This window comes from Pelophylax lessonae (assembly GCF_965119305.1).
Source record: "Pelophylax lessonae genome assembly, chromosome: 4".
Lineage (NCBI taxonomy): Eukaryota > Metazoa > Chordata > Amphibia > Anura > Ranidae > Pelophylax > Pelophylax lessonae.
The window spans coordinates 495,210,498-495,238,405 of NC_138771.1; the positions used below are offsets into that span (position 1 = coordinate 495,210,498).

Here is a 27,908-nt window from a genome sequence, read left to right on the forward strand (position 1 = left end):
AGAACCAGGTTCAAGTCCCATGGAGGCAAAGGCTCCCTCCGCGGAGGGGCCAAATGGCGCATCCCTTGAACAAAAGTGCGGATCAATGAGTTAGACGCCACAGGGCGCTGAAAAAGGACGACCAGTGCAGAAATCTGGCCTTTAATCGTGGCCAACGCCAAACGCTGGTCCACTCCAGTTTGGAGGAAAGCCAACACTCTGGACACCGAGTACGAGCGAGGGGAAAACCCCCTGGACTCACACCAGGCAAAGTATGCTTTCCAAGTACGGTAGTAAATCTTTCCCGAAGAGGCTTTTCTAGCCTTAATCAAAGTGGGAATGACCTCAGGGGAGAGACCTCTGTCCTTCAGGACCTGGCTTTTAACAGCCAGGCCGTTAAAGCCAGTGACTGTAAAGCAGGATGGAATATTGGCCCTTGAGAAAGAAGGTCTTCTCAAAGCGGCAGGCGCCACGGAGCGTCGACTGCCAGATTGACGAGGTCTGCGTACCAAGACCGGCGAGGCCAGTCCGGTGCCACCAGAATCACCATGTGCGGTTCCGAGGCTAACCTGCGAAGGAGCCTGGACAGCAGCTGAATCGGTGGAAAGGCATACATCAGATGATACTGATGCCAGGGCGCCACTAACGCGTCTGAGGCGTCTGCCTGAGGATCGCGCGTCCTTGCCACGAACCTTTCCACCTTGTTGTTTAGACGAGACGCGAACAGGTCCACAACTGGGGAACCCCACTTCGCGCACAACATCTGGAAGACATCCGGGTGAAGGGACCATTCTCCCTGGTCCAGGGTCTGGCGACTCAGATAATCCGCCTGCCAGTTCTCCACCCCCGGAATGTGAACTGCCGTTATCGACGGGACGTGCGTCTCGGCCCAAGACAGAATGTCGGCCACTTCCCGAGCCTCTCGGGCACTCCTGGTGCCCCCTTGATGGTTGATGTAGGCCACCGCGGTGGCATTGTCCGTCTGAACCCGAACCGGACGGCCCTGAAGCCGTTCCGACCATTGCAGAAGGCAAAGCTTTATCGCTCGCAATTCCAGAATGTTGATCGGAAGGGAGGACTCCTCCTCCGACCATGTCCCCTGGGCGGACAGAGTGCCCAGGACACCACCCCAGCCCGACAGGCTGGCATCCGTGGTGATCACCGTCCACAACAATGGACGAAAAGACTTGCCCCCCGACACCGCCGGGGACTGGAGCCACCACAGAAGACCCCTTCTGGTGCGTCGGCTCAATGAGATCCGCAGATCCAGGGACTGCGGTCGCCCGTCCCACTCGGCAAGAATCTCCACCTGGAGACCCCGCGTGTGAAACTGGGCAAAGGGGATCGCCTCGAAGGCTGAGACCATCAACCCCAGACATCTCATGCATGACCAGAGGGACGAGCTGTGGTCGGCCCTGAGGGCCCCGACCTCGTCCTGAAGCGTCTGGAGTTTGTCCTCCGGAAGGAAAACCTTCGCCTGTACAGAGTCCAGAACCATCCCTAAATAGGGAAGGCGAACCGAAGGACACAGAGTCGACTTCGGAAAGTTTATGGTCCAACCGAACTCTTGCAGCGTCTGCACTGTGGTGGACAGGTCAGCCATCAGGCTCTGGCTGGCAGTTGACCGTATGAGGAGATCGTCCAGATACCCCAAGACCGCAATACCCTGTGCCCGCAACAGGGTCAGGACCGGCGCCAGCACCTAGGTAAAAACCCGCGGAGCCGAAGCGAGACCGAAAGGTAACGCCACGAATTGGTAGTGTTCCTCCGCAATGGCGAATCGAAGGTACCGTTGATGACCCTCGAAGATGGGGATGTGTAGGTACGCATCCTTCAGTTCGATGGAGGCCATGAACTCCCCCGAACTCAGGGCAGCCACCACCGAGCGCAGGGATTCCATGCGGAACTTGCGCACCCGCACAAAGCAGTTCAGAGCTTTTAAATCCAGAATCGGACGCACCTTGCCCTCCTGTCTTGGCACAGTGAACAGATTGGAGTAAAACCCCCGAAATCTGTCCCGATGAGGCACCGGGACCACCACTCCTTGGGTCCGCAGGTCCCGCACCGCCAGGTGCAGATCCTGCAAACGCTCCGGAGACAGCTGAAGATTTGAGGGAAAAAATCTGCCCGCCGGCCGAGAGAGAATTTCCAGATATTATACCAGAATTATACCAGAATAACCAGATCGAACGATTTCCTGAACCATCTGTCCTGAATGCGGATCAGCCAAGGTCGGAGGAAACCGCGCAGACGTCCCCCCACCCCAGAAACGGGTGAGGGCGTCCCTTCAGGCGGAACTAGCGTGGGTAGTGGAACCGGACTGACCGGATTTTTGCTTCCCCGCCCACAGCTTCTTCTGGGAGCCCTGGCCCTTGAAGGGCTTACCCTTGGATTGTGACCGAAAGGCACGAAAAGACCCCTGGGAGGGCCTAAACGAGGAATTCCGTTTGCCACGGAAAGATTTGTGCTTGGGATTCTGGGGTAAAACAGTACTCTTTCCCCCAGTAACACCCTTAATCAGAGTATCCAAGCCTCGCCAAAGAGGCGAGATCCCACGTAGGGAAAATCCGCCAACGTCTTGCGAGAAGACTGGTCCACAGACCAAGTCTTCAGCCATATTAGGCGACGGTTGAGCACCGCCACGCCAGACAGGCGTACAGCCAAAGGAGCCAAATTCAAGTCCGCATCACACAAGTACATGACGCCTTGATGGATTTGATCCACCATGTCCAATCGGCAACCGCCTGGGCCGCCATAACCGAAGCAAAAATAGGTTTTAGCATAGAACCAGCAACCATATAGGAATGACGGGCAAGAGACTCCAATCTCCTGTCCGTAGGGTCCTGGAAAACCGGGGTATCCTCAGAAGGAATCGCAGTAGCTTTGTTTAAAACGGCTACCGCGTGATCCACCTGAGGCGCCACACACCAACGCTCGTCGGTGGATGGCGCAAATGGATAAAGCAGTTTAAACTTATTCGGCACTGTAAAGGGCTTCTTTAAATTGCGCCACTGTTCATTAACCGTATGGTGAAATTCAGCAGGGCAGGGAAAAACCTGCGCAGATTTGCGGGTCCTTTGCGTCCCAAAGGAGGACACCCTAGTAGGAGGAGCTGGCTCATCCTCCAAGTGCAAAGTATCCTTAATGGAGGCGATCAGCTCATCCATGAGTGCAAGCTCTTCAGGCGAGCCAGGGGGAGAAGTAGCAACCCCTTCCACCTCTGCCTCCCCCTCAGACCCCACGAGGTCCAGAGATGAGCGAGACCCTGAGAAGGGCACGCCAGCCCCAGCAGCCACATCGCCCTCTGAATCAGAGGAAATGGATAACCTGGCCCTTTTTGCGGATCGTTCAGCCACCAGCATCTGCACCTGAGACACTAAGGATGCCACTACAGCGGACAGATCAGCCCCCTGGGGGGGTGCAGCAGCCCCCTGGTCCCCCACCAGGGCGGGGTGAAACTTGCTATCCTGAGAATCCATGCCCACAGTATTAAAAGCAAAAAAAGGGTACAGCCCACCGCACACTACTGCATGCACCGATCCCACAGGGATAGAGAACACTGAGCAAGGAATGACAGGACAAAGAAGGAAAAAACCTGGAGAGCACAAACAGGCTGCTGCCACCGATCGCTGTCCCAGAGAAAGAGGAAGTGATGCAATAACCGGCTGACTTATATAGCCTATGAAGGCTCCTAAAAAATGGCCGCTCAGGCTGAGGGATCGAGGCTACAAGAAATGGCGGCAAAATGGCGGCAATCGGCGCCAAAACACAGCGCTGTACAGGACAGGGCCATCCATAGCATTTTCTGCAAAAAGAAATGGCGGGCCGCATAGCGGTCGCCGCTCAGGCATGTCTGTCTATTCAGCTCCACAGAAACTCACAGCAGAGCGGGAGGGCCCCCCCCCTAGCAGCCCACAAAGGCATGCATCCATACAGGGATCTGACAGGGAACCCGCACAGCACACAGACATGAGGGTACACACAGCCACAGACTGACACCCGCACAGATGGTCCCCACATAGAAGGTGCTTACCGTACCGGATGGCGTGGGGAGCCTTCTCAAGCGACAAACCGCTATCAGGATGACAGGGAGTGCCGCAGCCAGGACGCAGTGGACCGCAGCACAAGACCGCGGAATGGCGTCCAGTGAGGTAGCCACCTCACAGGCAGCATCCCTGCAGCGAACAGGGATGGGTCGTTCATAGCGCCAGGGCGAACCGTAGCTGAACGCTCGATGGCAGGCTGGGGATCCATCTGGCCCTCAGCCCTGGGATCCAGGGCGGCCAGTCCGAGACCCAGCTCCGCATGATCATCTTCATCCGAAGATCCCTAAACTAAAGCTGACAAAATAACAGCTAGTAAAGAAAAGAAAAATACTTGAAATAAAATCAAAAAACGGTAGAAGGCTGAGACTGAAGCCCCAGCACAGGAAAGCCTGCTACTCCTAAGCTAGGCAAGATCAAACTGAGTTGGGAATGCTGGTGCAGGGAGGTATTGACTATGGGGACAGCCCCTAGGGGTGTGTCTATGCTAAAAGCTTTTGTTATTAACAAATCTTGTTGCCTATCTACTCCTGCGGAGCAAAGGTCAATACTCATTGGTGAAGACTTGGGAAGGGGCGGCGACTGTCGGAGGACGTAAGAGAAAAAAGATATTACACAGCAGTTATAATTTCACGAATGACAGAATGGGCAAAAATAAACTCAGATAAAAGATGGGTTAAGATTGAAAACACGTTAAGTGGAACACAATTAGATAGGAATATTTGGATTCCACCTAAATATAGGAAGTCATGTGAATATATATATGAAATAACCAGAGTTGTGTTTAAGATATGGGACATATTACATAGACAAGTTAAATGGGTATATGACTGACCACTAATATTAATAGATGGTACAAATTATTTTGCACCCGGGAACGAGAAATTATTTTGTAATTGGATTAAAAACACCCAGTTAAAAAATATTACACGAGGGGGAAGGATAAAGTCATATAATGAACTGAAAATTAAAGGAGATAACCTTTCTCTGAATGGATGGAGATATTCCCAGTTAAAGCACTTCGTAGAGTCTCTGCCACGACCCATTATAAATACTATCGAAATGAACTACAAATGTCTCTCGAGATAGCATAAAACACAGGTAAAAAAGAAATACCAACCAGAGAATTCTTCATTATGTTGGAGGGGATGTAATAGGAAGGGTAGGATGACCCACATTTGGTGGGACTGTCCAAAGATTTGAGAATATTGGCAGAAGGTGCAACAACTTATTGGGGAATTAAAAAGATAAAAAACATCATTGACAATCTATGGGTATGTTTATTTCACAAATCGGACAAATAAAAAAAAAACAATGCAAAAGTACAATAGTACCAAACTTAATAAATGCAGCCAAAGGGGACATCCCAAAAAATGGTTAGATCTGGAGAGCCCAACAATTAGAGATTGGTTTAAAAGAATAGAATATACATATAATATGGAATATTTGGGAAGCAAGGAGGTGGAGTTGACAGCCATTTTTTCAAATAAATGGGGAAAATGGAAGGAATTCAAGAATACTAGCAGATATGTGGAAATCTGGAAGAATTAGGAGAGAGGGAGGGACAAGAACATACAGGCACAGAAGAAGAGAGGAGGATGCACAAGAGAGGATTAGAAGTGTTATGCAAATTGAGGGGGGAGGGTTTGCTGGGGAGGAGAATATTGTATATCTGTGATTGTTTACTACTGTTAAAGTACATTTTGATATTGTCAATTTTTTTTGAAAATCAATAAAAATTTATATTAATAAAAAAAAGAAAAAAAAGAGATTCCTGATGACCCAGCCTTTTTCTTACTACATGTTTCCAACATTCCTGCAAAACTTTATAAACAATCCATTGTTCGTCACCTATTAAATGCCACCAAGTCTTGCATTCCTCTTCATTGGAAGAAGCAATTCCTACCAACCATTGCAAATTGGTTACATAAGGTAGAAGATATTAATAAAATAGAAGACTTGATACTTACAGCACAGCATAATTGTGAACAATACAATAACATGTGGGGGCTTTGGAATTTGTTTATGCTTTCTGTGGAAGGAACAGCGCTTTTAAGCTGATCATTTTTTTTTTTAAAACAGACTGACAATCTCTACTACCCTGAACCATCGCCACCCCCCCCCCCTCTTTTTTTCTCCTCTCTTTTTCTTAACCTAAATACATTCCTCTCCCCCAGCCCGGTCGTTAGAAAAAGGAAAAGGGGAAGGAGCAGTTCCAAAATGTACCTGATGGTTATTTATTATTTATTTTTCTCTGAAATATGTACATTTCCTTTCTATCTATATATCTATCAGCGACTTATGTATTTTGGAAGAATGTCCGAATGCTAAATATGTTGTATGCTATTTGTAATTCTCATTTCTTCTTTTTATGTGCCAGATTTGCATATTATTGATGTAGTGTTTTGGTTCAGCCCTTTCCGGGCCTCAATAAAAACTATATTTGAAAACAAAAAAAAAAAAATTGTCAAGCAGTTTTACGCTATGTGGCCATTTTTTCTTTCCTTTATGGGCCCTATTATGAAGTAATTTTTACCATGAGCCATGACAGCACCATCACCTGCAACATAATATAAGAAGGAGAAGGATCTGGGTGTTCTAGTAGATCATAAGCCTAATAATAGCATGCAATGCCAAGCTGCGGTTTCCAAAGCAAGCAAAGTCCTTTCTTGTATTAACAGAGGCATGGACTCCAGAGAGAGAGATATAATTTTGCCCCTGTACAAATCATTAGTAACTATAATAAACAAGAAAGAATTGCGCTAGGACATAAAAATATCAAGAATATTAAAAGGAAGTAAAAAAAGAGTCCATGAAGAGCAAATGAGCAGCAGACACCATGTCCTCTTGGTGAAGGATAATCAGAAATTCAAAGCATTTCTAGAGAGATACTTTGTTGAAAAAATTGTCCCTAGAAGCCTCCGTTGGGACTATGCTCCTCATAAGGAGGATCCTGAAACCATGGAGTGGCTCAAGTTCTTCAATGAGGCCGGCCTTTCTCTTGTTGATTTTCTTATCTTATCACCGACCTCAAGGTGGCACTTGACAAATTTAAGGGACAAGATGAGTATAATAAAAAATCAGATTCTTTAAGGAAGCATCTTGAAAAAGAGGATACTGATCAAAAATTAAAGAAAAGGAAAAAATACCTGAGAGACACAGGTGATTATAAACAGAACATGATTTTCAAATGGCAAGTTTCAACTACTCCTGTAGCTGCTACTACTGTAACCAATCCAACTCTCTTGCCTTCAAATCCCTCTGGAACCCCAAAACCTCCCCCCAGGCCTCGGTTGCCCTCTGGGAGTGGATTCCATAGGGGCCAGTCCCCAAGAGGCACCGGGAGCTGGAGAGGTGTTCCCAATAATAGGAGGGGCAGGGGAAGAGGTGACTATAATCAACAAAACAGAAGTAACGCTGTTCCTTTATATAACCATTATGCTCCATTGGATGTACAGTATGATGATTGGGGTAATAATAGATATATTACCCAGCACCCCCACAAAGCTCCACATAGACCACCCCGAGATGGATCCGCCACACGCGAATCAGAGTTTGAATTACAGTGGATACGAGGCTAATGGTTATGGTTCTCATCAACAGGGAAGCAATCCTCCTCCTCCCCTTTTGGATCCCCCAACTGGCCACCGTTTTTTTCCCAGGGGAGGTTTCAAGTCCAAAAGAAATGGCGAACCAGGAGGGGGTGTAGAAGCGGGAGGAGGATCCGCACAAAAAAGGAGAAAAACATAGATGACTCTGGTTTGTTCAATTTAAGTGGCACTTCTCTCTCTCTTGAAGAGAAATATGTTCTGAACCAGGGCCTTAAGTTTGCACCCCCCCATCCACTTAGTAAATTTGATGTCTTTGTTGACGTCCAGAAGTACATACGTAAACTTAATATTCAAAGATATTTGGTTACAAATCCTATGAGAAGCATCCAGAATTCTAGTGATCATTTTGTACACTCCAATCTATCGAACGCCTCCCTCTTTAATCCCTCTGTCAATATAGCCCCTTCAGTGGGCGTGTTTAGAGATTTAGTGTTAAAGGATCTTGATATATTAAAAATTAAGAAACCCCAGCTGAATCAAACATACAAAAAGGGTTTGGAACTTTTAAAAAAACGAGATGACATCATAGTCCGCCCAGCAGACAAAGGGGGTGGCATCGTCATCCTAAGCACTCAATCATACTTAGATGAGATGCAAAGAATCCTTTCGGATACATCCACCTATACTCCTCTCCCGGGCAATCCGAGTTTTACCTATAAGAAAGAACTGTCCAAATTAGTTGATGTTGGGTACCAGTCATCCATTTTGACTAAAAAAGAGAAATATTTTTTAATCCCTTTGGCCCCGAGAATTCCAATTATGTATTATTTACCCAAAGTCCACAAAGACCCTATTTGTCCTCCTGGCCGCCCAATCATTAGTGGCATTAATTCAGTTACATCGAGGGTCGGACAATACATTGACAAATTTTTACAACCCTTGGTAGTGAAGTCTCCTTCCTACCTTAAGGATTCGACCCAGGTCATCAACTTAGTACAGGATATCAAGTGGAGAGATGATTACATGTTGGTAACAGCGGATGTATCAACCCTGTATACCATAATATCGCATACGCATGGGTATTATGCTGTCCAATATTATCTGAATAAAGACTCTACCCTCCCCCCAGTACAGCAGAAATTTATCTTGGATTTATTAGACTTTGCAATGAAACATAACTTTTTTTGGTTTCAAGGCAATTATTACTTGCAAAGCCGGGGAGTTGCAATGGGCGCGAAATTCGCGCCCAGTATGGCGAATTTATTTATGGCCAAGTGGGAGGAGGATGTCGTCTATGCCAACAGGAGACCCGAGTTGGTCTTCTGGAAGCGCTATATAGACGACGTCCTCCTCCTTTGGCATGGAGATGTCTCTTCATTGGATGACTACATCTCATGGCTTAATGCTAATGACCGTGGCATTGTATTACAACATGAGTCTAGCAATATACAGATCCATTTTCTAGATTTCAATATCAGGACAGATGGTGAGAGATTGATCACGAGTACATTCTTTAAGGATTCGGACCGGAATGGATACATTAACATCTCAAGTTGCCATTATGGCCCCTGGTTGAATGCTATCCCTAAGGGCCAATTTTCGCAACTCAAACGAAATTGCACTCTGAGGGAGGACTTCCTAAAAGAGGCCGATATACTTAAATCCAGATTTTTGGAGAAGGGTTACTCCTCCGAATCTTTGGATTTGGCCTTGCAAGAGGTGGATGCGAGGGATAGGAATGAGATGCTGGCCTCGCGGCCGAAAAATTCTGGTGTCTCTTCAGATGGTTTCTCATCTAAGTTTTCTTTTTTCACCTCATTTTCTACTCAACATCATGCGGTTAAGAATATTATGAGGAAACATTGGGGTGTTCTCAGGAATGATAGGGTCTTGGGCCCCCTCTTGCCTGAGAGACCTCAAGTTACCTTTAGAGGGGTTCCTCCAGTTCGCTTACAGATTGCTCCTAACGTTATCACCATACCAAAGAAACCAACATTCTTCAGTCAATTGAAAGGATTCTACCCTTGCAAAAGGTGTGCAGTATGCTCTACAAATTCACTTAAGAGTAGAAAATACACCTCTTTTCAGTCTAATGTCATTTTAAAAAACTATGACATTGATCAATTTCTAACATGTGCTACCAAGAAGGTGGTGTATGTAATCACCTGTCCGTGCGACCTACACTATATTGGCCGCACTGTGCGCGCTTTCCAAGTGCGCATGAAGGAACATATTGCAAATATACGAAAAGGATTCCCTAAACACAACCTTTCAAGGCATTATGACCTCGTTCATGATAGGAATCCCACTGGCACATCTTTCATGGCCATCCAACAGTTCTGTTCCCATTGGAGAGGTGATAACGTTAGGAGAGGTATTTCCCGTCTCGAGACAAAATGGATATTTGATTTTAAATCTTATAGGCCCTTTGGCCTAAATGTGGACTGGGATATAAATTCGTTCATTAATAATAGCTGATTTCTGTATATTTTTCAATATTGTATTCTGTCGTTGTACATTATATTGGTGTTTTATGTTTCTTGTCCAATTGATTGGCCGGCCTCTCTTTTTTCCTTCCTTTTTTGGTGATTGTATCAATTCATGTTATATTTTGGGTGATCAGTCCCACTTCCCCCCCCCCTCTTTTTATCATATCCCCATAATTCTTATATATTTTATGACTCTTAATAGAGTTAAATATTGGGCTACCTAATGATACTGCCCGTGCTTCATACACTATATATATGTGTTGGCATTTATGTACTAACACATTTTGCTGTTTTTTATTACTATTTTTTTAATTAAATTTTGTTCAATAGCGTCACCCCGCCTGGAAGTGCTCCTGTATTCAGCGTATGGGGACAGGGAATTAGAGGCGGGCCGACTGGACACCCTCTGTGACGGATTGTGCTCTCTCATGTCCCGCTCTATGGCTCCGCTTGCTCTATTTCCGGGTACGTGTGAAGCAGTGACGACTTCCGGTACAGCGGAGCGTCACTTTCGGCCGCGATCTCCGGGCAGAGCAGTCTCTTCTTCGTTCCACTCTTGCCCGTGCGCCACCTCGTATCGGATACCTAATTTAATATCATGGGGGAACACTATTAAGGTTATTCATTTCATCATTCTTATTATGGGTAAATTAGCGATGAGTTCCGGTGTAGCGGAACGTCACTTCCGGTCACCAGTTCCTGGGCAGAGCGGCTATTTTTGGCTTCACTCTTGCCCGAGTGCCAGCTCGTATGGTTTATCTATTCATTTATTCTTCTGTATACCATGGGGGTATTAATGATTTGTATATTTCTCATGTATTATTTTATGATTACTAATCTCATGACCTTTGACCTCCGCTCATTTCCGGCATAACCCCTATATAAAACATTTGATTGGAATCATGTGGCCACGCCCCCTGATGATGTCAAGTTTGACGAAACATGTTGGGAGGAGCTTAACCACATGATGCTGGTATGCTGCTGGAGGTCGGCCATGTTTTTGGATGAGAAACAGACACACGCTGTTTTTACTATATGCTTTTTATCTTTGGATATAATATGAGTACCCTGTGTGCAGAGTTTTATCATATGTTTAATAAAGCCTTTTTAAGGATGTCTGCGCAATGATATTCTCATTTCACTTTTATCACGAGGAACTACTTCATATGTTGGGTCCATTCCCCTGGACATACACCTCTGTATGATATATTTATGCTACCTGGCTGGATTCGTCTGTTGGTCTGTGACAGAAGTCTGCTTCATTTTGGTTGAGCCTGATTGAATGCTGTCTCCTTTAGCCTATCTGGTAAGAGGCTGCATGTTTATACCTTCCTGGTGGTGGCTATACCCACAGCACGTTTTTGTTTTATCTTCACTGAGGGATCGTTTTTTGAACTTTGTATCTCCTCTGAGCGCAGCTAACCTATTTTGAAAATCATTAGTAAGACCTCATCTAGAATATGCAGTTCAGTTTTGGACACCAGTTATTAAAAAAGATATGGGGGAACTGGAGAAAGAGCAGAGAAGGGCAAACAAACTGATAAGAGGCATGGAGGCGCTCAGCTATGAGAAAAGATTAGAGGAACTGAATTTACTCTCTCTTGAGAAGAGGAGATTAAGAGGGGATATGATCAACGTGTATAAATACATAAGGGGTCCATATAGTGAACTTGGTGTTGAGTTGTTCACTTTAAGGTCAACACAGAGGACAAGGGGGCACTCTTTACGTCTAGAGGAAAACAGATTTAGTCTCCAAATACGGAAAGGTTTCTTCACAGTAAGCGCTGTGAAAATGTGGAATAGACTCCCTCCAGAGGTGGTTCTGGCTAGCTCACTAGATTGCTTTAAAAAAGGCCTGTATTCTTTCCTGGGTGTACTTAATATAAGTGGGTACTAAAATCTTGTTAGGTAAAGTTGATTCAGGGAATATCCGATTGTCTCTCAGGGATCAGGAAGGAATTTTTTTCCCCTGCTGTAGCAAATTGGATTATGCTTTGCTGGGGTTTTTTTTTCGCCTTCCTCTGGATCAACAGCGGGTATAGGATTGTGTATATGGAATTGTATGATTGGGTTTTTCAATACTGTTTTTTTTTTTTTGGTTGAACCAGATGGACTTGTGTCTTTTTTCAACCTGACTAACTATGTAAGTTGGTTGAATCCTTTTTACTCGCTTATCACGCCTGTTTACACTCTTATAATTTGGAGTCTACACCTTTGGTAATGAGGCATTTTATATAAATATCGGTGGAGATGCACTTGGGTGATCATAATGCACATTATATCCACTTCTACTGGATGTTCATCAATTAACTTACTTGCACTATGTAGAATAGCACTAGTTGTTCACAATTTATGGACATTTGCTCATTCAATACCTATGTTTAGCGTGGCAACGTCTTTTATTGCATCACGTTTATCACGATTGGTCCTGTTGTGTTGTTGCCAGCAGCTTGTACTCATATTTTCAGTTTGTCTACCTGCACAATCATTTTCTCTGTTTATCCTTTAGCATACAGACAGCCCTTGCTAAGGCCATGTGTGATGCTGAGCCTCCATGATTGAAATAACTGTAAGTAAGGCTGGGGAGGAAAGAGCTAGATGATGTGGGACATCCTCCAGCCTCCAAATGAGATGGGCTTTATCTGCAGTACACGATTTCAGTACAAGAAAGAAGTCTGTTCAACTGTGCAAAACTGAATAAAGGTTCAGGGAAATATCATGCGCATGCATAGAAATGATGGCCAGAGAGTTACCAGGACAGGAAGGTACAGACAGAAATGTAAAATCTTTTCCCTCTGTACTGGAAAATTGGATTTTTGTCTTACCGTAAAATCCTTTTCTCTGATGTTCATTGATGGGCACAGCTCCAGAATCTTCTTGACCCTTGGGTTATGCTGCCCCCTACAGGAGTAGGACAATAGGCAGGAAAAAGCTTTACTACACCTATGGGGCAGTCCCAGGGGGTATACTCCCACTTCCTGCTGTAGGCATTAAGTTTTGTTGCAAGCAGTATCAGAAGAAAAATAACCTAACTCAATAGAGGGGTGGGTGCTGTATCTGTCAATGAACATCAGAGAAAAGGATTTTACGGTAAGACAAAAATCAAATTTTCTCTTCCGTTCATTGACTGACACAGCTCCAGAATCTTCTTGACCATTGGGACGTCCCAAAGCAGTGTCAAAATGAGGAGTGGGAAAAACACTGCAGAAAAAATTCCCAAAGGCTAAACCTAGCCAACCAGGTAACATGGAGCTCAACCAGGAACAATTCGAGCTCACCTGAAAAAACCAATACACCCTAGAAAAGGACCGAGTCCTCTCAAACAGCAGCCTGCAAGACCTTGCGGCCAAAAGCAGCATCAGCAGATGCCAACCCATCTACTTTGTAGAATTTTTGAAAGTGTGTACAGACGACCAGGTGGCCGCCTTGCAAACCTGCATCACTGATGCCTGATGGCGGAAGGCCCAGGAGACACTAAGCGGCTGCGTAGAATGTGCCTTAACAGGGAAAGGAGGAACTTGACCCTTGATCGAATAGGCCTGCGCTACAGTCTGTCCATCTGGAAATGGTCATGGCAGATGCGGCCAACCCTTTGCGAGGTCCATCCTTAAGAACAAAAAGTGAGTCTGATTTCCTAAACGACTCGGTTGCCATCAGGTACACCCTGATCGCACGAACCACATCCAGAGAATGCAAGGCAATCTCCTTAGAATGCTTAGGCTTAGGACACTGGGAAGGCAACACAATGTCTTCATTCAGATGAAAACCAGAGACAACCTTAGGAAGGAACGACTGACAAGGGCGAAGCACCACTTTATCTCTGTGAACCACCAGATAAGGTGAACGACAAGACAAGTCTGCCAGCTTGGACACCCTGCATGCGGAAGTAACTGCCACCAAGAAGGCTAGCTTCTGGGACAATGTAAGCAGATGAATCTCGCAAATATTTTCAAAAGGCGGTTTCTGAAGAACCGACAGTACCAAATTGAGGTCCCAAGGAGGCAACAGAGAGCGCACAGGTGGAGCCAAGTGGCGAACCCCCTGAACAAAAGTGCAAACCAAGGAATGTGTAGCCAAAGGTCATTGAAAGAAAATCGCCAAGGCCGAAAACCTGGCCCTTGATGGTACCCAAATGAACAGGTGAAAATGAACAGGGAGAAACCCCCAGAGACTCACACCAAGTATGCTTTCCAAACAGGATGGTAAATCTTCCTAGAGGCCTTTAACAGCGTGGGAGTCACCGAGTCTGACAACCCCCTATCCTTCAGCACCTGCCGAGCCGTTAAAGCCAGCGACTGTAAAGCAGGATGGAAGATTGGCCCATGGGCCAACAGGTCTTCTCTAAGAGGGAGTTGCCATGGGACATCAGCAACCAGCTGTACTAGGTCTGTGTAGCAAGACCGGCGAGGCCAGTCTGGGGCCATAAGGATGACCGGAATTCCTTCTGCCTCAATCCTTCATAGAAGTCTCGGCAGAAGTTTGAGAGGGGGAAAGGCATATATCAGACGGTACTGGCCCCAAGGAGTCTGTGGCATCGGCAAGAGAATCTCGACACCATGCCACGAATCTCTGCACCTTCCTGTTGAGATGAGAGGTCAACAGGTCCACCTCCGGAGTTCCCAACTGGAGACACAGCTGGTGAAACATCTCCGGATAAAGAGACCACTCCCCTTGGTCCAAGGCCTGTCGACTGAGGTCATCTGCCTGCCAATTTTCCACCCCCGGAATATGCACGGCAGAGAGAGCAGGAACAAAATGTTCCGCTCACTTTAGAATTCCGGCTACTTCTTGAGCCACAAGGACACTTTTTGTGCCCCCTTGGTGATTGACATATGCCACGGCCGTGGCATTGTCCGTTTGAATCCGTACCGGACACCCTTGAAGACAAACCATCCAATGGGTCAGACAAAGTCTGATCGTCCAAAGTTCCAGTACGTTGATTGGTAGTCTGGACTCCAGAGTCCAGACCCCCTGAGCACAATCCGTGCCCATCCAGATAGGCTAGCATCCAAGGTGACCACCGTTCAGTACAGGGGAAGGAAGGATTTTCCCTGTCGAAGTGCCGGAGAGCAAAACCAGATCAGGGACCCTCTCGTACCCTGACTCAGCAGGATCAGATTGTCTAGAGACTGTGGATTCTTGTCCTACTTGGCAAGAATATCTCTCTGCAGAGGTCTGGTGTGGAACTGTGCAAACTGAACCACCTTGAAGGTAGACACCCTCAGGCCCAGCACCTGCATGCAAGTCCTGAGAGATGACCGACTGCTGGACAACAGAAGTCGAATAGCATCCTGCAGCTTCTAAGCTTGTTCAGGGGAAGAAACACCCTGGCTGAGGCCGAGTCCAGAGTCAGACCCAGATAGTCCAGCTTGGTGGACGAAACCAGAGCAGACTTCTGGAAGTTTAAAGTACAACCAAACTCTTGCAGAGTGTCGGAGACTCTGCTCACAGAAGATCGTCCAGGTACCCCAGCACCACAATCCACCGCTGTCGCAACAATGCCAGCACCGGGGCCAACACTTTTGTGAACACCCTAGGAGCTGAAGCGAGACCAAAGGGTAAAACCACAAATTAATAATGCTCCTCGCACATGGGAAAGGGGAGAAAGTGCTGATGTACGACGGGATTTGGAGGTAAGCGTCCTTGATATCGATAGAGGCCAGAAGATCCCCTTGATGAATTGATGCCACCACCGAACGAATGGACTACATCTGAAACTTCTGTACCCGCACAAAGCGGTTCAAGGATTTGAGGTCCAGGATTGAACGAAGAGACCACGCAGGCGGTCAGGGGATAAACGCAGGTTGGAAGGAAAACACCTCTCTAGAGGAAGACCAAAACTCGATCTTGTAGCCAGACGGAATCAGCTTGTGGACCCACTTGTCTTGAATCAGGGAGGTCCATGGGTCCGGAAAGAAGCAAAGACGTCCCCCCACCCCACGGGTGAGGACGCCCCTTCAGGCAGAAGAGGGTTTGTCCACAGGTCTGAAAGGACCTACCCTCTGCTTACCAGGCTAGGGCCTCTTGGAACCTCCAGAGACATTCCAAACTGATTTGGATTCTTTCTCTTGAGACCCTGAGGGACGAAAAAAAAGCGTATGAGCCGAGAAAAAAGGACCATGTCTGCGACAAGACTCCTCACCTCTGGAAGCCTGTGGGAGGAAAGTACTCTTCCCTCTTGTGACTCAGACAAGGCCTTCTAAGAAGCTTGGTCCGCAGAGCAGCATTTCAGCCATATCATGCGCCGAAGAACCACTGCTGTCACAGACACCCTAGAAACGAATCCAGAGAGGCATCACAGATAAACTGTAGCCCCTGGACCAAATGGTCCACCAGCTCCGCAAAAGCAGAGGGGAGCCATTCCCCCTCCAGGTCCTGGCGCAAAAACTTATCCCACTTCGTCAAAGTCTGGGACACCAAGGCAGTGGTGAACACCGGCCTAAGGACTGAACCGGCAGTAGTAAACCTGTGTCGGACCAAGGTTTCTGCCTTCCTATCAAAAGGGTCCTTAAAAGCCAGAGACTCCTACACGGGAATCAGAGTGGATTTGTTCAGTCTGGAAACCCGGAGAATCCACCACAGGGCCGTCCCTTTTTTAACAGGGGTTCTTCAAAGGGTACCCTAGCGAAACGCTTAGGAATCACCATATTGCGTTTAGGGCAACCCCACTGATTTGCGACAATTTTGTCGAAATAAGCAGGAAAAGGAAAAACCTTTGCCACTTTAGAGTATTTGCGGGTATCAAAGGTGACCGACGCCTCCGACGCAGCCGCATCCTCCATTTTTAAAGTTTCCCACACTGATACAATCAGTGCATTCACCAGCACTTTTTCATGTGCAGCTGTAGCAGAAGAGGAATCATCCTCACTATGAGAGCACTCAGGGTGTGTGGATGCAGACCCAGAAGGGTGACTCACATCTGCTGCGGCCAGATCCGACTCAGAATCTGAGGACACAGAGGAGGCAGGTGAAGGCAGTGGATGCTTTTTGTTGGTCCTCTTTTGCAGGACCATATCAATCTTGGACACTAAGGACTTCAGAGCCGCCACTATTGCAGACAGGGTGGACTGGGACCCAGAAGGGCCCGATGCCTCTGAAATGGGATCAGGGGATGAAATCTGCTCCAGGGTCTCCATGTTAGTCAGAGAACCGCAGGGCAAGATTAGTAAAAAAACACTGCTAAGTGACCCCCGCTGCCGCGTTAGTGGCACTACAAGTCCCAGCACAGCTGAATTGCTGCTATAGCAGAGAGAGGATTATCCCACAATCACTCACCACCCCGGTCACCACAGAGCAGAGCGCTGTATGCTGTACACCATGCGGCGATCAGAAAGGAAGAGTCAGTCACTAGAGGTTCACCGCCACAATCACCGCCCCTGAGGCTCCAAAAAACATAGCCGCCGCTTTAGTCAATGGGAAAAACTAAGAAAATTGCTGCTGGACTACACAAACATGGCACCAACGCAGCTCTCAAAACCCGTATGGGACACCAAGGGATTTGGCCTGTAAAAGGGGAGCCCTAGCAGGAACCCCCCACCAGTACAGCACCCCATAAAACCGTTCAGCTGCCGGCAGCGCCCCCCCCCTTCCCCCATCACCCGCTCAACACCCCACAGGTATGGCCACCCTCTAGGGGGGGAAGGAGGGGAGAGCTAGGTGTGGGTATATGGGGGGTGGTCCACGGGGTACCCTGACATATGGGGGGGACCACATGTGGGAAGGAGGGGAACCCGGGGGTCCGACCGTCCCAGGGAAGGGCCCACGTCCACCCCAACAGGCCACCAGGGAAGGGGGACACTACTCACCCGACCTTTGGGTGGGCTCCAGGCAGACCACTTCTCCATCGGAATGGGGGTGCTGCGGTCAGGAGGCACGCTGCGACCAGGTCGTGTGCGCCCTTGCAAGACGTTTAACTCGCAGGCCAGCCCCGTCCAGTGGGGCTATGCCACGGCTGACCTAGCGCAGAGCTGAGGTCTGCACGCGCTTGCTGGCTAGACTGAGGAGACCATAAGGATCTAGAACATCCAGTCCATCACCCAGTCCAGCATTTGATTGTAGATCTCACAGGAACAGAAAATAATAAAAGAGGAAAAAAATCAGTTTAAAAAGGAAAAACTGCCAGGACCAGAGATCCCAGCAAGGAACTAGGTCCTTACTCCTGACTAAGCAGAAAAAAACGGAATGCATATACCAGGAAGCGGGAGTATACCCCCTGGGACTGCCCGCATGGTAAAGCTTTTTCCTGCTTAGTGTCCTACTCCTGTAGGAGCCAGCATAACCCAATGGTCAAGAAGATTCTGGAGCTGTGTCTGCCAATGAACGAAAGAGAAAATTTGTTTTTGTACTCTCCTTGTCTCCAACATCCCCTCACCAGGAGAGGAATTAAAAATAAAATCCCACAAAAGGGACATGGCCAGCAATTAAAACACTGTTTTCTGTTTTCTTCTTACCGCTTCTACTAAACTGCTGGCACTGCCGTGGTGCTGCCGCGTCTGCTCCCGCACATGGCATGGGACTGTAAGGGAGGCGGGACGATCCCGCCCGAGGCTGCAATCACTGCAGTGCACAGAGGGGAAGCTGCTGTGTAAGTTTTCTTTGGACCCCAGGTCTCCATGTAGCCTCACTGCTGGCACAGTCTGCTGTGCCCACCCTCGTGAGCAGGGTGTGGCGGGTGGAGTAGAACAAAGGCGGGAAAACGCAGTCGGTGAGTGACTCCTCCGTAGCAGAGGACTGAGGCCGGCCACCGCTAATGCCTGCACACAAGACAGAAAAGAGACAGAGCAGGTTATTTTGAGTGATACTAAAGAGGCCTAAATAACAAAAGATAAATTATATCTAAAGCACAAACTTTTTTTGACTGTTAGAGCCAGAGCTGTCACAGAAGGTGTGTAGAGCCGGGAACTAAGCACGAGTATGCTGGGAGCTTCTCATAATGGGCAGAGCAGGTGTGTAGACCTGGAAACGGAGTGCAAGCATGGTGCTAAAACCCTTTAATTGTCACAGTAAGTGTGCAGAGCCAGAAATTCAGCATATTGATGGTTGGAATCCCTCATAATGTACAGCCAGGAACTTAGTGCAGACATGGTGGAAACCCCTCATAATGGGCACAGTGGGTGTACAGGTCTGGAAACTCAGCACAGAGAAAATGGAAGCTTTTCATTATGGGCAAAGCAGATGGGCAGAGCTGAGAACTTACCACAGGGATGGTTGGAACCCCTCATAATGGGCACAGTTGGTGTGCAGCCGCAGGGACTCAGCACAGGGATGAAGAGAACACTCATAATGGGGACAGGATGTATGGAGAGCCAGGAACTCAGTGCAGAGATCTCAGCAATAGAGTAACCAAGAGTCAGAAGGAAGAGACTGTCAGGGTGTCTAACTCTCCAGCATCAACTAAAAACTGAAATATCAGTACTTGCTGGATTAACCAAAATGTAAAGTTAAAATGTAGCTTAATGTGCTTTTTTAGAGGTTTAAATGGTTGGCAGGGATCAAAGTCATAAAACAAGAGTATGACTCTCATAAGAAAAAAGATAATTAGCAGGGGTACTGAATCAATGCTGTGCCCAGGAGGCAGGGCCGCTGATGGGGGGGACCACGAGTCCTCCTTTAGGGAGTCCGGGCACACAGGGGGGGCCATAACAGCATGGGGAATCAGTGCGGTCAGCTGGAGGGGCAATTACAGAAGGAAACCCTGTGCTGCTCTCTGCAGCAGCTGAAAGCCAGTTGCTTCCCCTCCTACCAGCTTTCAGCTGCTGCGGGGAGAGACGCAGACACAGAGCACGGTTCATGTAATTACTTCTCCGACACGCATTCCCCTACCCATTTTCCCTGCTTCTGATCCCCCCCATCTTGTGTGCCCCCCTTTCACTGTACTGCCCCCCCCCCCAACTGCGCTGCAGCTTTCCCTGTCCTGTAAAAAAATACCAAATTTTAAAAAATAATAATAATTAAACATTGTAATAAATAATTAAAAAAAAATGTAAAATAAAAAAATTGCAACATATTTTAACATAAAAAAAAAAAAAAATATATATATATCTATATATATATATATATATATATATATATATATATATACATATACTGTATATGTTTTTTTTTTTTAAACAAATGTAAAAAACAATTAAAAAAGGGCTAATTCACACAGGTTCTCTGATATGTTTGTATCTGCTTATAATGATTTCAGTGTATGTTTACTGAAAATATTGTCTTGATATATTCAGGGGGGCCCTGCCAGGTAGGCTGTACAGGGCCCCCGTGATTTCTAACAGCAGCCCTGCCAGGAGAACCTACCTGATGGTGCACCAGGTGAAGTTGCGGTAATACGGCTTTGGGTGATGCGTCCCCACCTTGATTCCGGTATCTCCTCAGACATTCCAAATGGAATGAGGCCCTCCTGCCTGCAAAGAAAGTAATAGATGAGCAACATTGACCATTATTTTACTGTTTGCAGTTCCCCATCTGTGTTGTAGAATGTGTACTACAAGCCACAGTAAAATCAAAACAATGGTGTTTACAGTTACCTAATGAGGCAGAACGCAGGAAGCTTCTCTTGGGAGATGGACACAGCCCTCTCTCCACTTCTCCCTCTGATGGGGTCAGTTGCCGGCTCTCCTCATCTTGATCTGAGAACCTGTAGGGAATGTGAAAAGCATAGGATAAGAATACAATATGGTCTGCTGACTTTACACATAGGGTATGATATCTCCATAGTGGGTGTTTTCACAAACTTAGAAAGAAGACCAGGAGCAGAGTATTTTCTCCCTTAGGAGGGTCAAATTGAAAGGTGTGATTTGTTTGTTGTGAGTGTAATCAGAAATGTTGAAAAATGTCAGGGGCAGAGTATTTTCTATCTTATGAAGGGTCAAGTTGGAGGGTATGATACCCTGTTGGTGAGTGTAATAGGCAAGGTAGAGTGACGGCTAAGAGCAGAGATTTTTCTACCTGATAAATATTTATACATTACAAAGAGTCATATTGATAAGTGTGTGCATAATCAAGATATAAGATGAATTATAAGGAAACAGATACATGGGGAAAAACATGATAAATTGTGATATATCTGGATACATTAAACAACCTCAGACAAGTTTTGTCAAAGGTTTGCAAATAGATAGGGTATATTAACTCACGTTGCTCCACCTTACGTCCATTTTTGATATTTTAGGTCCCCTTTACTTAGATTGGATATCCAGGAATTATAGGACTTTTATGATCTATCGATTTCATTTGTCTTTTACCTTCTTTCTCCTGTCTATGCTTTTCTTTTTTCTAGGCTCTTCCCTTCCCTTACTGGAGTACCACTTATGTCATGGTTAATAGATATGTTCTTTTAGTTGGGACTCATTGTTTTTTGGAAGCATCCGATATTATGATGTAAACCATAATACCTTGTGTTTATGTCCCCTTTGCCCCTTTTTCCGTATCCTGATTTGTTCAGATTTTTACATGACGAAAAAAAGATTAATAAAGATATATTCAACCAAGCTATAAGATTAATTATTCCCCTTCTAACTATTTTTCATCTTTATCTGCAGCCTCCAGGATGACATTCTTTTTCTGTGCAGCAATGGGCTGTCTAAGCCATATGTCCATCAGTATTGATATATTGGGTGTTTGGTAGACAATATCACAATAAGTGAATTCAATTTCCCACTAAAACCTTTGGAAAAAAATGTTTGATCTTCCCACCCAACAACCATTCAAAGGGGGCTCCGTTATAGTACGTTATGGAATGAAGGCCTGTATCCAGTAAAAACAATATATTATTTTAAAATGATTAATACTCGCTATAAAACATTGCACTTAATGCCTTCTGTGTGTCTGTGATCTTACATGTCTGAGCATAGGAGGCTCGGCTCGCTGTTGTACTCCACCTCCTCGCTGGCATCATATGTCTCATCCTGAGATGCTTCCTCACGGCAGATGATTGGCAGTCTGCTGTCCCGGGACACTGAACTGTGAAGGCGGTGGGATATATTAGTGATAGCACTCCTGGTTTTTTGGCCTGTTTAAAAAATTCTGACCCTGCCACCACCAAACACACAGAACAGATGTATGAGACTGACAGACACCTACCGTCCCCAGGCCTTGCAGTGACATGTCCTGAGGCAGCACAGAGAGAAACAGAAAGAGACAGTCACATAGACAGAGACATGAAAGACAGCTCTGGTATCAGAGACATGAGCAACCACTTAGGGAGAGTCCCACAATTTGTGGGATTAACAGTGGTGCTTCAGACAAACAGCCAAAATACACAGATGTGAACTACTATACCTGCCAAAAGATTAGCAATTCCTGTTAAGCCACTTGAACTGCTACAATTTTAAACACTCCCGCCACACCACATGGCCAAAACATGATACCACTACTACTAAAGCCTGTATCTATCTTTGTCATCTTCCTATCACCAGCACTGCAATGTGCTGTTGAGGTCCTCCCCTACGCTCCACTATTCTTGGAAGCCAGCCTAAACACCTCAGCCCCAAGTGCCTGAAACATGTTTGAATGACATCACAGACCTACAGTTTTAGAGCTTGTACCAAAAAAGATAATGCTTAATAAATTATTAAAATGCTGAACTGTATGGTAGTTTTATCTATTTGCTGGAAACTGTGCTTCAAAGTGTACCTATGATCAAAATGTAAAATCATATATTAATTTCCACATTGAATATCAGTTATTTCCAGCCTACTCCTATTGATATGAACAGTCCTGAAGTCTGTAAATTTACTTTGTGAAGATCTCCACACATTTACTTCTTTGAATTCTGTGACATGTATTCACGTCACCGACCCAGCATGCCCCGGTCGGTGACATCACAAGGGGACTTAGTTTATTTAGCGGCGGGAGGCGGCGGAGCTGTCATTTGGTGGGGGCCTTCGTCGGGAGCAGATTTTATTTTTTTCAGGTTGGCGGCCAACTTTCATCGTGATTGATGCTGGATCTACACCAGGGGACAATTTATTTTTATTTTTTTTAAATAAAGGATTTGTCAAAAACTGCCTCCCGTGTTTATTTACACTACACTTTTTTTTTGGTGAATGAGTAGAGGGGTGGCATCTGGGTGCCCTCTTGTTAAAGGGGGCTTCCAGATTCTGATAAGCTCCCCACCCGAAGATCCCCACAACCAGCCAATTCTTCCCAATCAACATGAGCCACCAATGCCCTCCATGCCCCAAAGCAACCCCCCCTCCATGTTGAGGGCATGTGGCCTGGTATGATTCAGGAGAGGGGGGCGTGCTTACTTCCCCCCCCCCTCCTTACCTGACCTGCCAGGCTGCATGCTCTGATAAGGGTCTAGTATGGATTTTGGTGGGGAACGGTATGGATTGAGGGGAACCCCACGCTGTTTTGCTTCTTAATTATTTTATTGCTGGAAATTCTTTTTATTTTCAGCTGTCAGCAGGGAACCCTGCTGACAGCTGATGACTTATCTGTTGTTAAGAACGCAGCAGCCACCCACTACTTGTTGTTAAGGATGCTGGTGGCTGCTCCTTAACCAGCTATTAACACTTTATGACTTTATAAAATAGCACATGCAGTATTTTAGTAGAGTTTTTTAGTGCATTCCAAAATATTTTTTTAAGAATGCTGTGAAGTATCTTACCCCATACTCGAATGTGGTAAAATACTGCTCTGTGAATGTAACCCACTTTACCTTAATGCATTCCTTGTATTAACCACTTTCATACCGGGCCCATTCTGGCACTCCTCTCCTACATGTAAATATCATCATTTGTTTGCTAGAAAATGACTCAAAACCCCCAAACATTATTTTTTCAGCATACCCTAGGGAATAAAATGGCAGTTTTTGCAACTTTTTATGTCACACGGTATTTGTGCAGCAATTTTTTCAAACGTTTTATGAATAAAAAATAAAAAAAACACTAAAGTTAGCCCAATTTTTTTGTATAATATGAAAGATGATGTTACCCCAAGTAAATAGATATCTAACATGTCACGCTTTCAAATTGCAAACACTCCTGGAATGGCGCCAAGCCTCAGTGCTTAAAAATCTCCATAGGCGATGCTTTAACATTTTTTACAGGTTACCAGTTTAGAGTTAGAGGGGAGGTCTTGGGCTAGAATTTTTGCTCTTGCTCTAATGTTCACAGTGAAAACTCACATATGTGGTTTAAATGCTGTTTACATATGTGGGTGCAATGAACATATGCGTTCGCTTCTGGAGGCCCTTTAAAATTTTTTTTTTTTTTATTGTTTATTTTATATTTACATTTTTACACTTTCCCTTTACATTTGTTTTTTATTCTTATTACAATGAATGTAAACCTCCCTTGTAATAGGAATAAGGCATGACAGGTCCTCTTCATGGAGAGATGTGGGGTCTTTAAGTCTCCACATCTCTCCTCTAGGCTGGAAAGACTGAGATCTCAGCCTTTTACAACTGCCAGGCCGGACGCAGAGGCGTACCTAGGGTCTCCAGCGCCCTTGGCGAGGAGCTGTATCGGCGCCCCCCCCCCCCCATGAAAAAGTAAAAAATGTAACTGAAAAAAATGTTTAAAAGGGAATTGAAAGTTTCTGAGGTGTCCCTTAGTTGGCCTAGTGTAGAGCTCTCTAGTGGGCAAACATTGTGTCGGGGGGGGGGGGGTTTGACAGAGAGAGAGGGGGGTTTATAGAGAGAGAGAGGGGGGGTTGACAGAGAGAGGGGGGGGGTTGCAGAGAGAGAGAGAGGGGGGTGACAGAGAGAGAGGGGGGTGACAGAGAGAGATGGGGGGGTGACAGAGAGAGGAGGGGGGTTGCAGAGAGAGGGGGGGTGACAGAGAGAGAGGGGGGTGGCAGAGAGAGATGGGGAGTTGCAGAGAGAGACAGGGGGGTTGCAGAGAGAGAGATGGGGGGGTGACAGAGAAAGAGGGGGTGGCAAAGAAAGAGGGGGTTGCAGAGAGAGAGAGAGAGAGAGGGGAGGTGACAGAGAGAGAGTGTAAGATTCTGGTACCTTCGGTACCCTTATTGACCATCTTCCTTTACTTATTGCGTCCCACCCTTTCAGTTAGGTGGAACGCATATACCTTTAAGCCGCATGACATCATCACTGAGCGCCGCTCTGAGCGGCTATTTCAATCGCCGGCTTTCTCTCACAGGTTGTTCGTTCAAACCGCATGCTTAACAGCCTTGTCTTATGCTGCCGGAGCCTCCAGCTAATTCCCTTACCTGGAACAGACCGGAACCTCGCTATTGATCCTGTATCTCGCTACCGGATCACTCTCTTACTACCGGACCCTTCTGCTTACTAACCTCACTAGTGATAAGTACCTCACAGGGGATTCCTTCATAACAAACTTACACTATCTACTTCTGCACACTAAGGACTGTTACTATCTATGCATTACTATTCTATCATCTGCACTGTTACATAGATTGCTAGCTCTTGAGTCTACTACCATCTATATCCTTGCACTAGGTTAGTCTCTCCTGTATATATCATCTGCTGTCCCCTACCACCTGTTACCATACATGATTACTAACCTATCTGCATACTACCTATCACCATCTACTACTCTCCTGAACATTACTATCAAGTGCTTATCATTGCTATCACTGCTCACGCCTGTCCCTTCAGCACATCACCTCTATACTATCGTATACATCCTATCACTTCAGGAACATCTTATTGAGTGTATGTATATTTGCATGCTGAAGCAGGCCGGGCCACAATGATGAGTCTGGAGAGTTGGATCTGGTAATTCAACACATCTCTACACGACTACTGAGTGGAGATTCTGCAGCTGCAAATCCAGCTCACTAGAACAAAAACGCAGGAGCGTTACAGATTGAACGAACCTAAAAAATGGATTCAGCAGAATTACCCACTCAAGTGATACAATTAACACAAAAAGTAGATGCATTAATACTTGCTCTTACTGAAGTAAAAAATGAAAATTAGACTCTGAGACAGCAGATGGCCCGTCTTTCACAGCTCACTGCTGCTCAGCCCCGTGAACCTAAAATAAACCCTCCTCTAGTGTTTACAGGTGATCGGAAAAAATTTTGTGAATTCAAAAACGCATGTCAATTGCTTTTCTTGCTAAAACCTCGTACTTACCCTACTGATCAAATTAAAGTCTGTACCACTATTTCATATTTGTCGGGTGATCCACGGGCCTGGGCAGACTCTCTCTTTGAGAAAGATGATCCTCTTCTCAACTCCTATCCTTTATTCCTAGCGGAACTCGCTAGCTTATATGAAGACCCCAATAGGCAGAGTACTGCTGATAGCCAATTGAGGGCTTTAAAACAAGGAAGGAGACCTGTTGAAGACTTTGTAGCAGAGTTCAAAAGATGGACCCTTGATTCAGGGTGGAATGATACATCTCTGCGAACTCAGTTCAGACTCGGGTTGTCAGAAGCCGTTAAAGACCAGCTCGCCCGAGCGGATTTACCTGGCACTTTGGATGCCTTAATACAACTCAGTATCAACATTGACAGGCGACTGCGAGAAAGAAAGGCTGAGAAGATGGGAATGCCATTGTCCAGTCCTTCTCGGATTTCGCCCCTTGACCCTACTCCTATGGAGGTAGGAACGATACGCCCACCTTTATCGACTACTGAACGAGCCAGGAGAAGATCCGAAAATCTCTGCATGTACTGCGCCTCCCCGGATCATTTGATAAGCGTCTGTCCCCTTGCCCGCAAAAAAGAGGGTGAGTGTTCACATGTCTTGCTAGGGGGATTAACGACTTCCTTTTCTAATCCCTATCTCTTTATTCATTTGACATTACAGTGGGACCAAACTAGGATCACCACCAAGGCTATGATCGACACAGGATCTTGTGGGAACTATATCGATACTCGTTTTGTTACCTTAAATAAAATACCTATTATTTCAAAACTTAAACCTGTCTCTGTTAGTTATTCTGTTAGTTCCGTTATCTTCTGGTCCAATCACCAATCAGACACAAGCACTCCTTGTCACTGCTAACGAGTCTCATATGGAGACCACCACTTTTGATGTACTACCTTCACCACATTTTCCCATTATTTTGGGACTTCCCTGGTTACACATACATCAACCAACCATTGATTGGAAAACACGGACTCTAACCTTCCCTTCTCACTATTGCGAGATCACGTGTAACCTCCCATCATATGGAAAGATCCTGTCTGTGGTGTCAGATGAGATTACACCACTATGCTACCAGGATCTGTCTGAAGTCTTCCTTGAGAAAAATGCTCAAGTGTTGCCTCCCCATAGGGACTATGATTGTTCTATCGATCTACTCCCTAATAGTAAATTGCCTTTCGGTCATGTTTATCCTCTTTCACAGGATGAACTTTCTCATCTCAAGGAATACTTGGATGAGAATTTGGCGAAAGGGTTCATCAGACCCTCTACTTCTTCCACAGCTGCAGGACTTTTCTTTGTCCGCAATAAGGATTCAAGTCTTAGGCCTATTATTGACTATAGGCAATTAAATACCATTACGATAAAGGATCGCTATCCTTTACTGCTCATCCCTGAACTCATTGAACAAGTGCGCGGGGCTACCTACTTTTCTAAATTGGACCTAAAAGGGGCATACAACCTAATCCGAATCCGTGACGGAGATGAGTGGAAGACAGCATTCAGAACCAGATACGGATTATTCGAATATCTTGTGATGCCTTTCGGGTTGTGTAATGCTCCCGCAGCTTTTCAACGATTCATAAATGACATCTTCAGAGACTTACTTGATGTTTGTGTTGTGGTATATCTGGACGATATACTTATCTATTCTCGATCCTTGTCTGAACATATAAAACATGTAAGACTTGTGTTGTCCAGATTACTCGCACACAATCTATACGTGAAATTAAAAAAATGCCTATTTCATAAAGAAGAAGTA

General features: G+C 45.9%; 1 protein-coding gene across 7 annotated transcripts in view; it reads right to left on the bottom strand.

Moving 5' to 3' along the window:
• CACNA1C (calcium voltage-gated channel subunit alpha1 C) overlaps window positions 1-27,908 on the bottom strand; it is an 800,624-nt gene that overhangs the window by 22,593 nt on the left and 750,123 nt on the right. For 5 of the 7 annotated variants that reach the window (XM_082255705.1, XM_082255709.1, XM_082255706.1 and 2 more), the window contains 5 exons: window positions 22,144-22,170; window positions 21,901-22,023; window positions 20,589-20,698; window positions 20,359-20,465; window positions 18,513-18,815 (listed from right to left, as the gene is read on the bottom strand). In XM_082255705.1, the coding sequence (XP_082111831.1) occupies window positions 18,513-18,815; window positions 20,359-20,465; window positions 20,589-20,698; window positions 21,901-22,023; window positions 22,144-22,170 (670 nt within the window). The remainder of the gene's footprint in view (window positions 1-18,512; window positions 18,816-20,358; window positions 20,466-20,588; window positions 20,699-21,900; window positions 22,024-22,143; window positions 22,171-27,908) is intronic. The other 2 variants (XM_082255707.1, XM_082255708.1) reach the window with 1 other exon arrangement.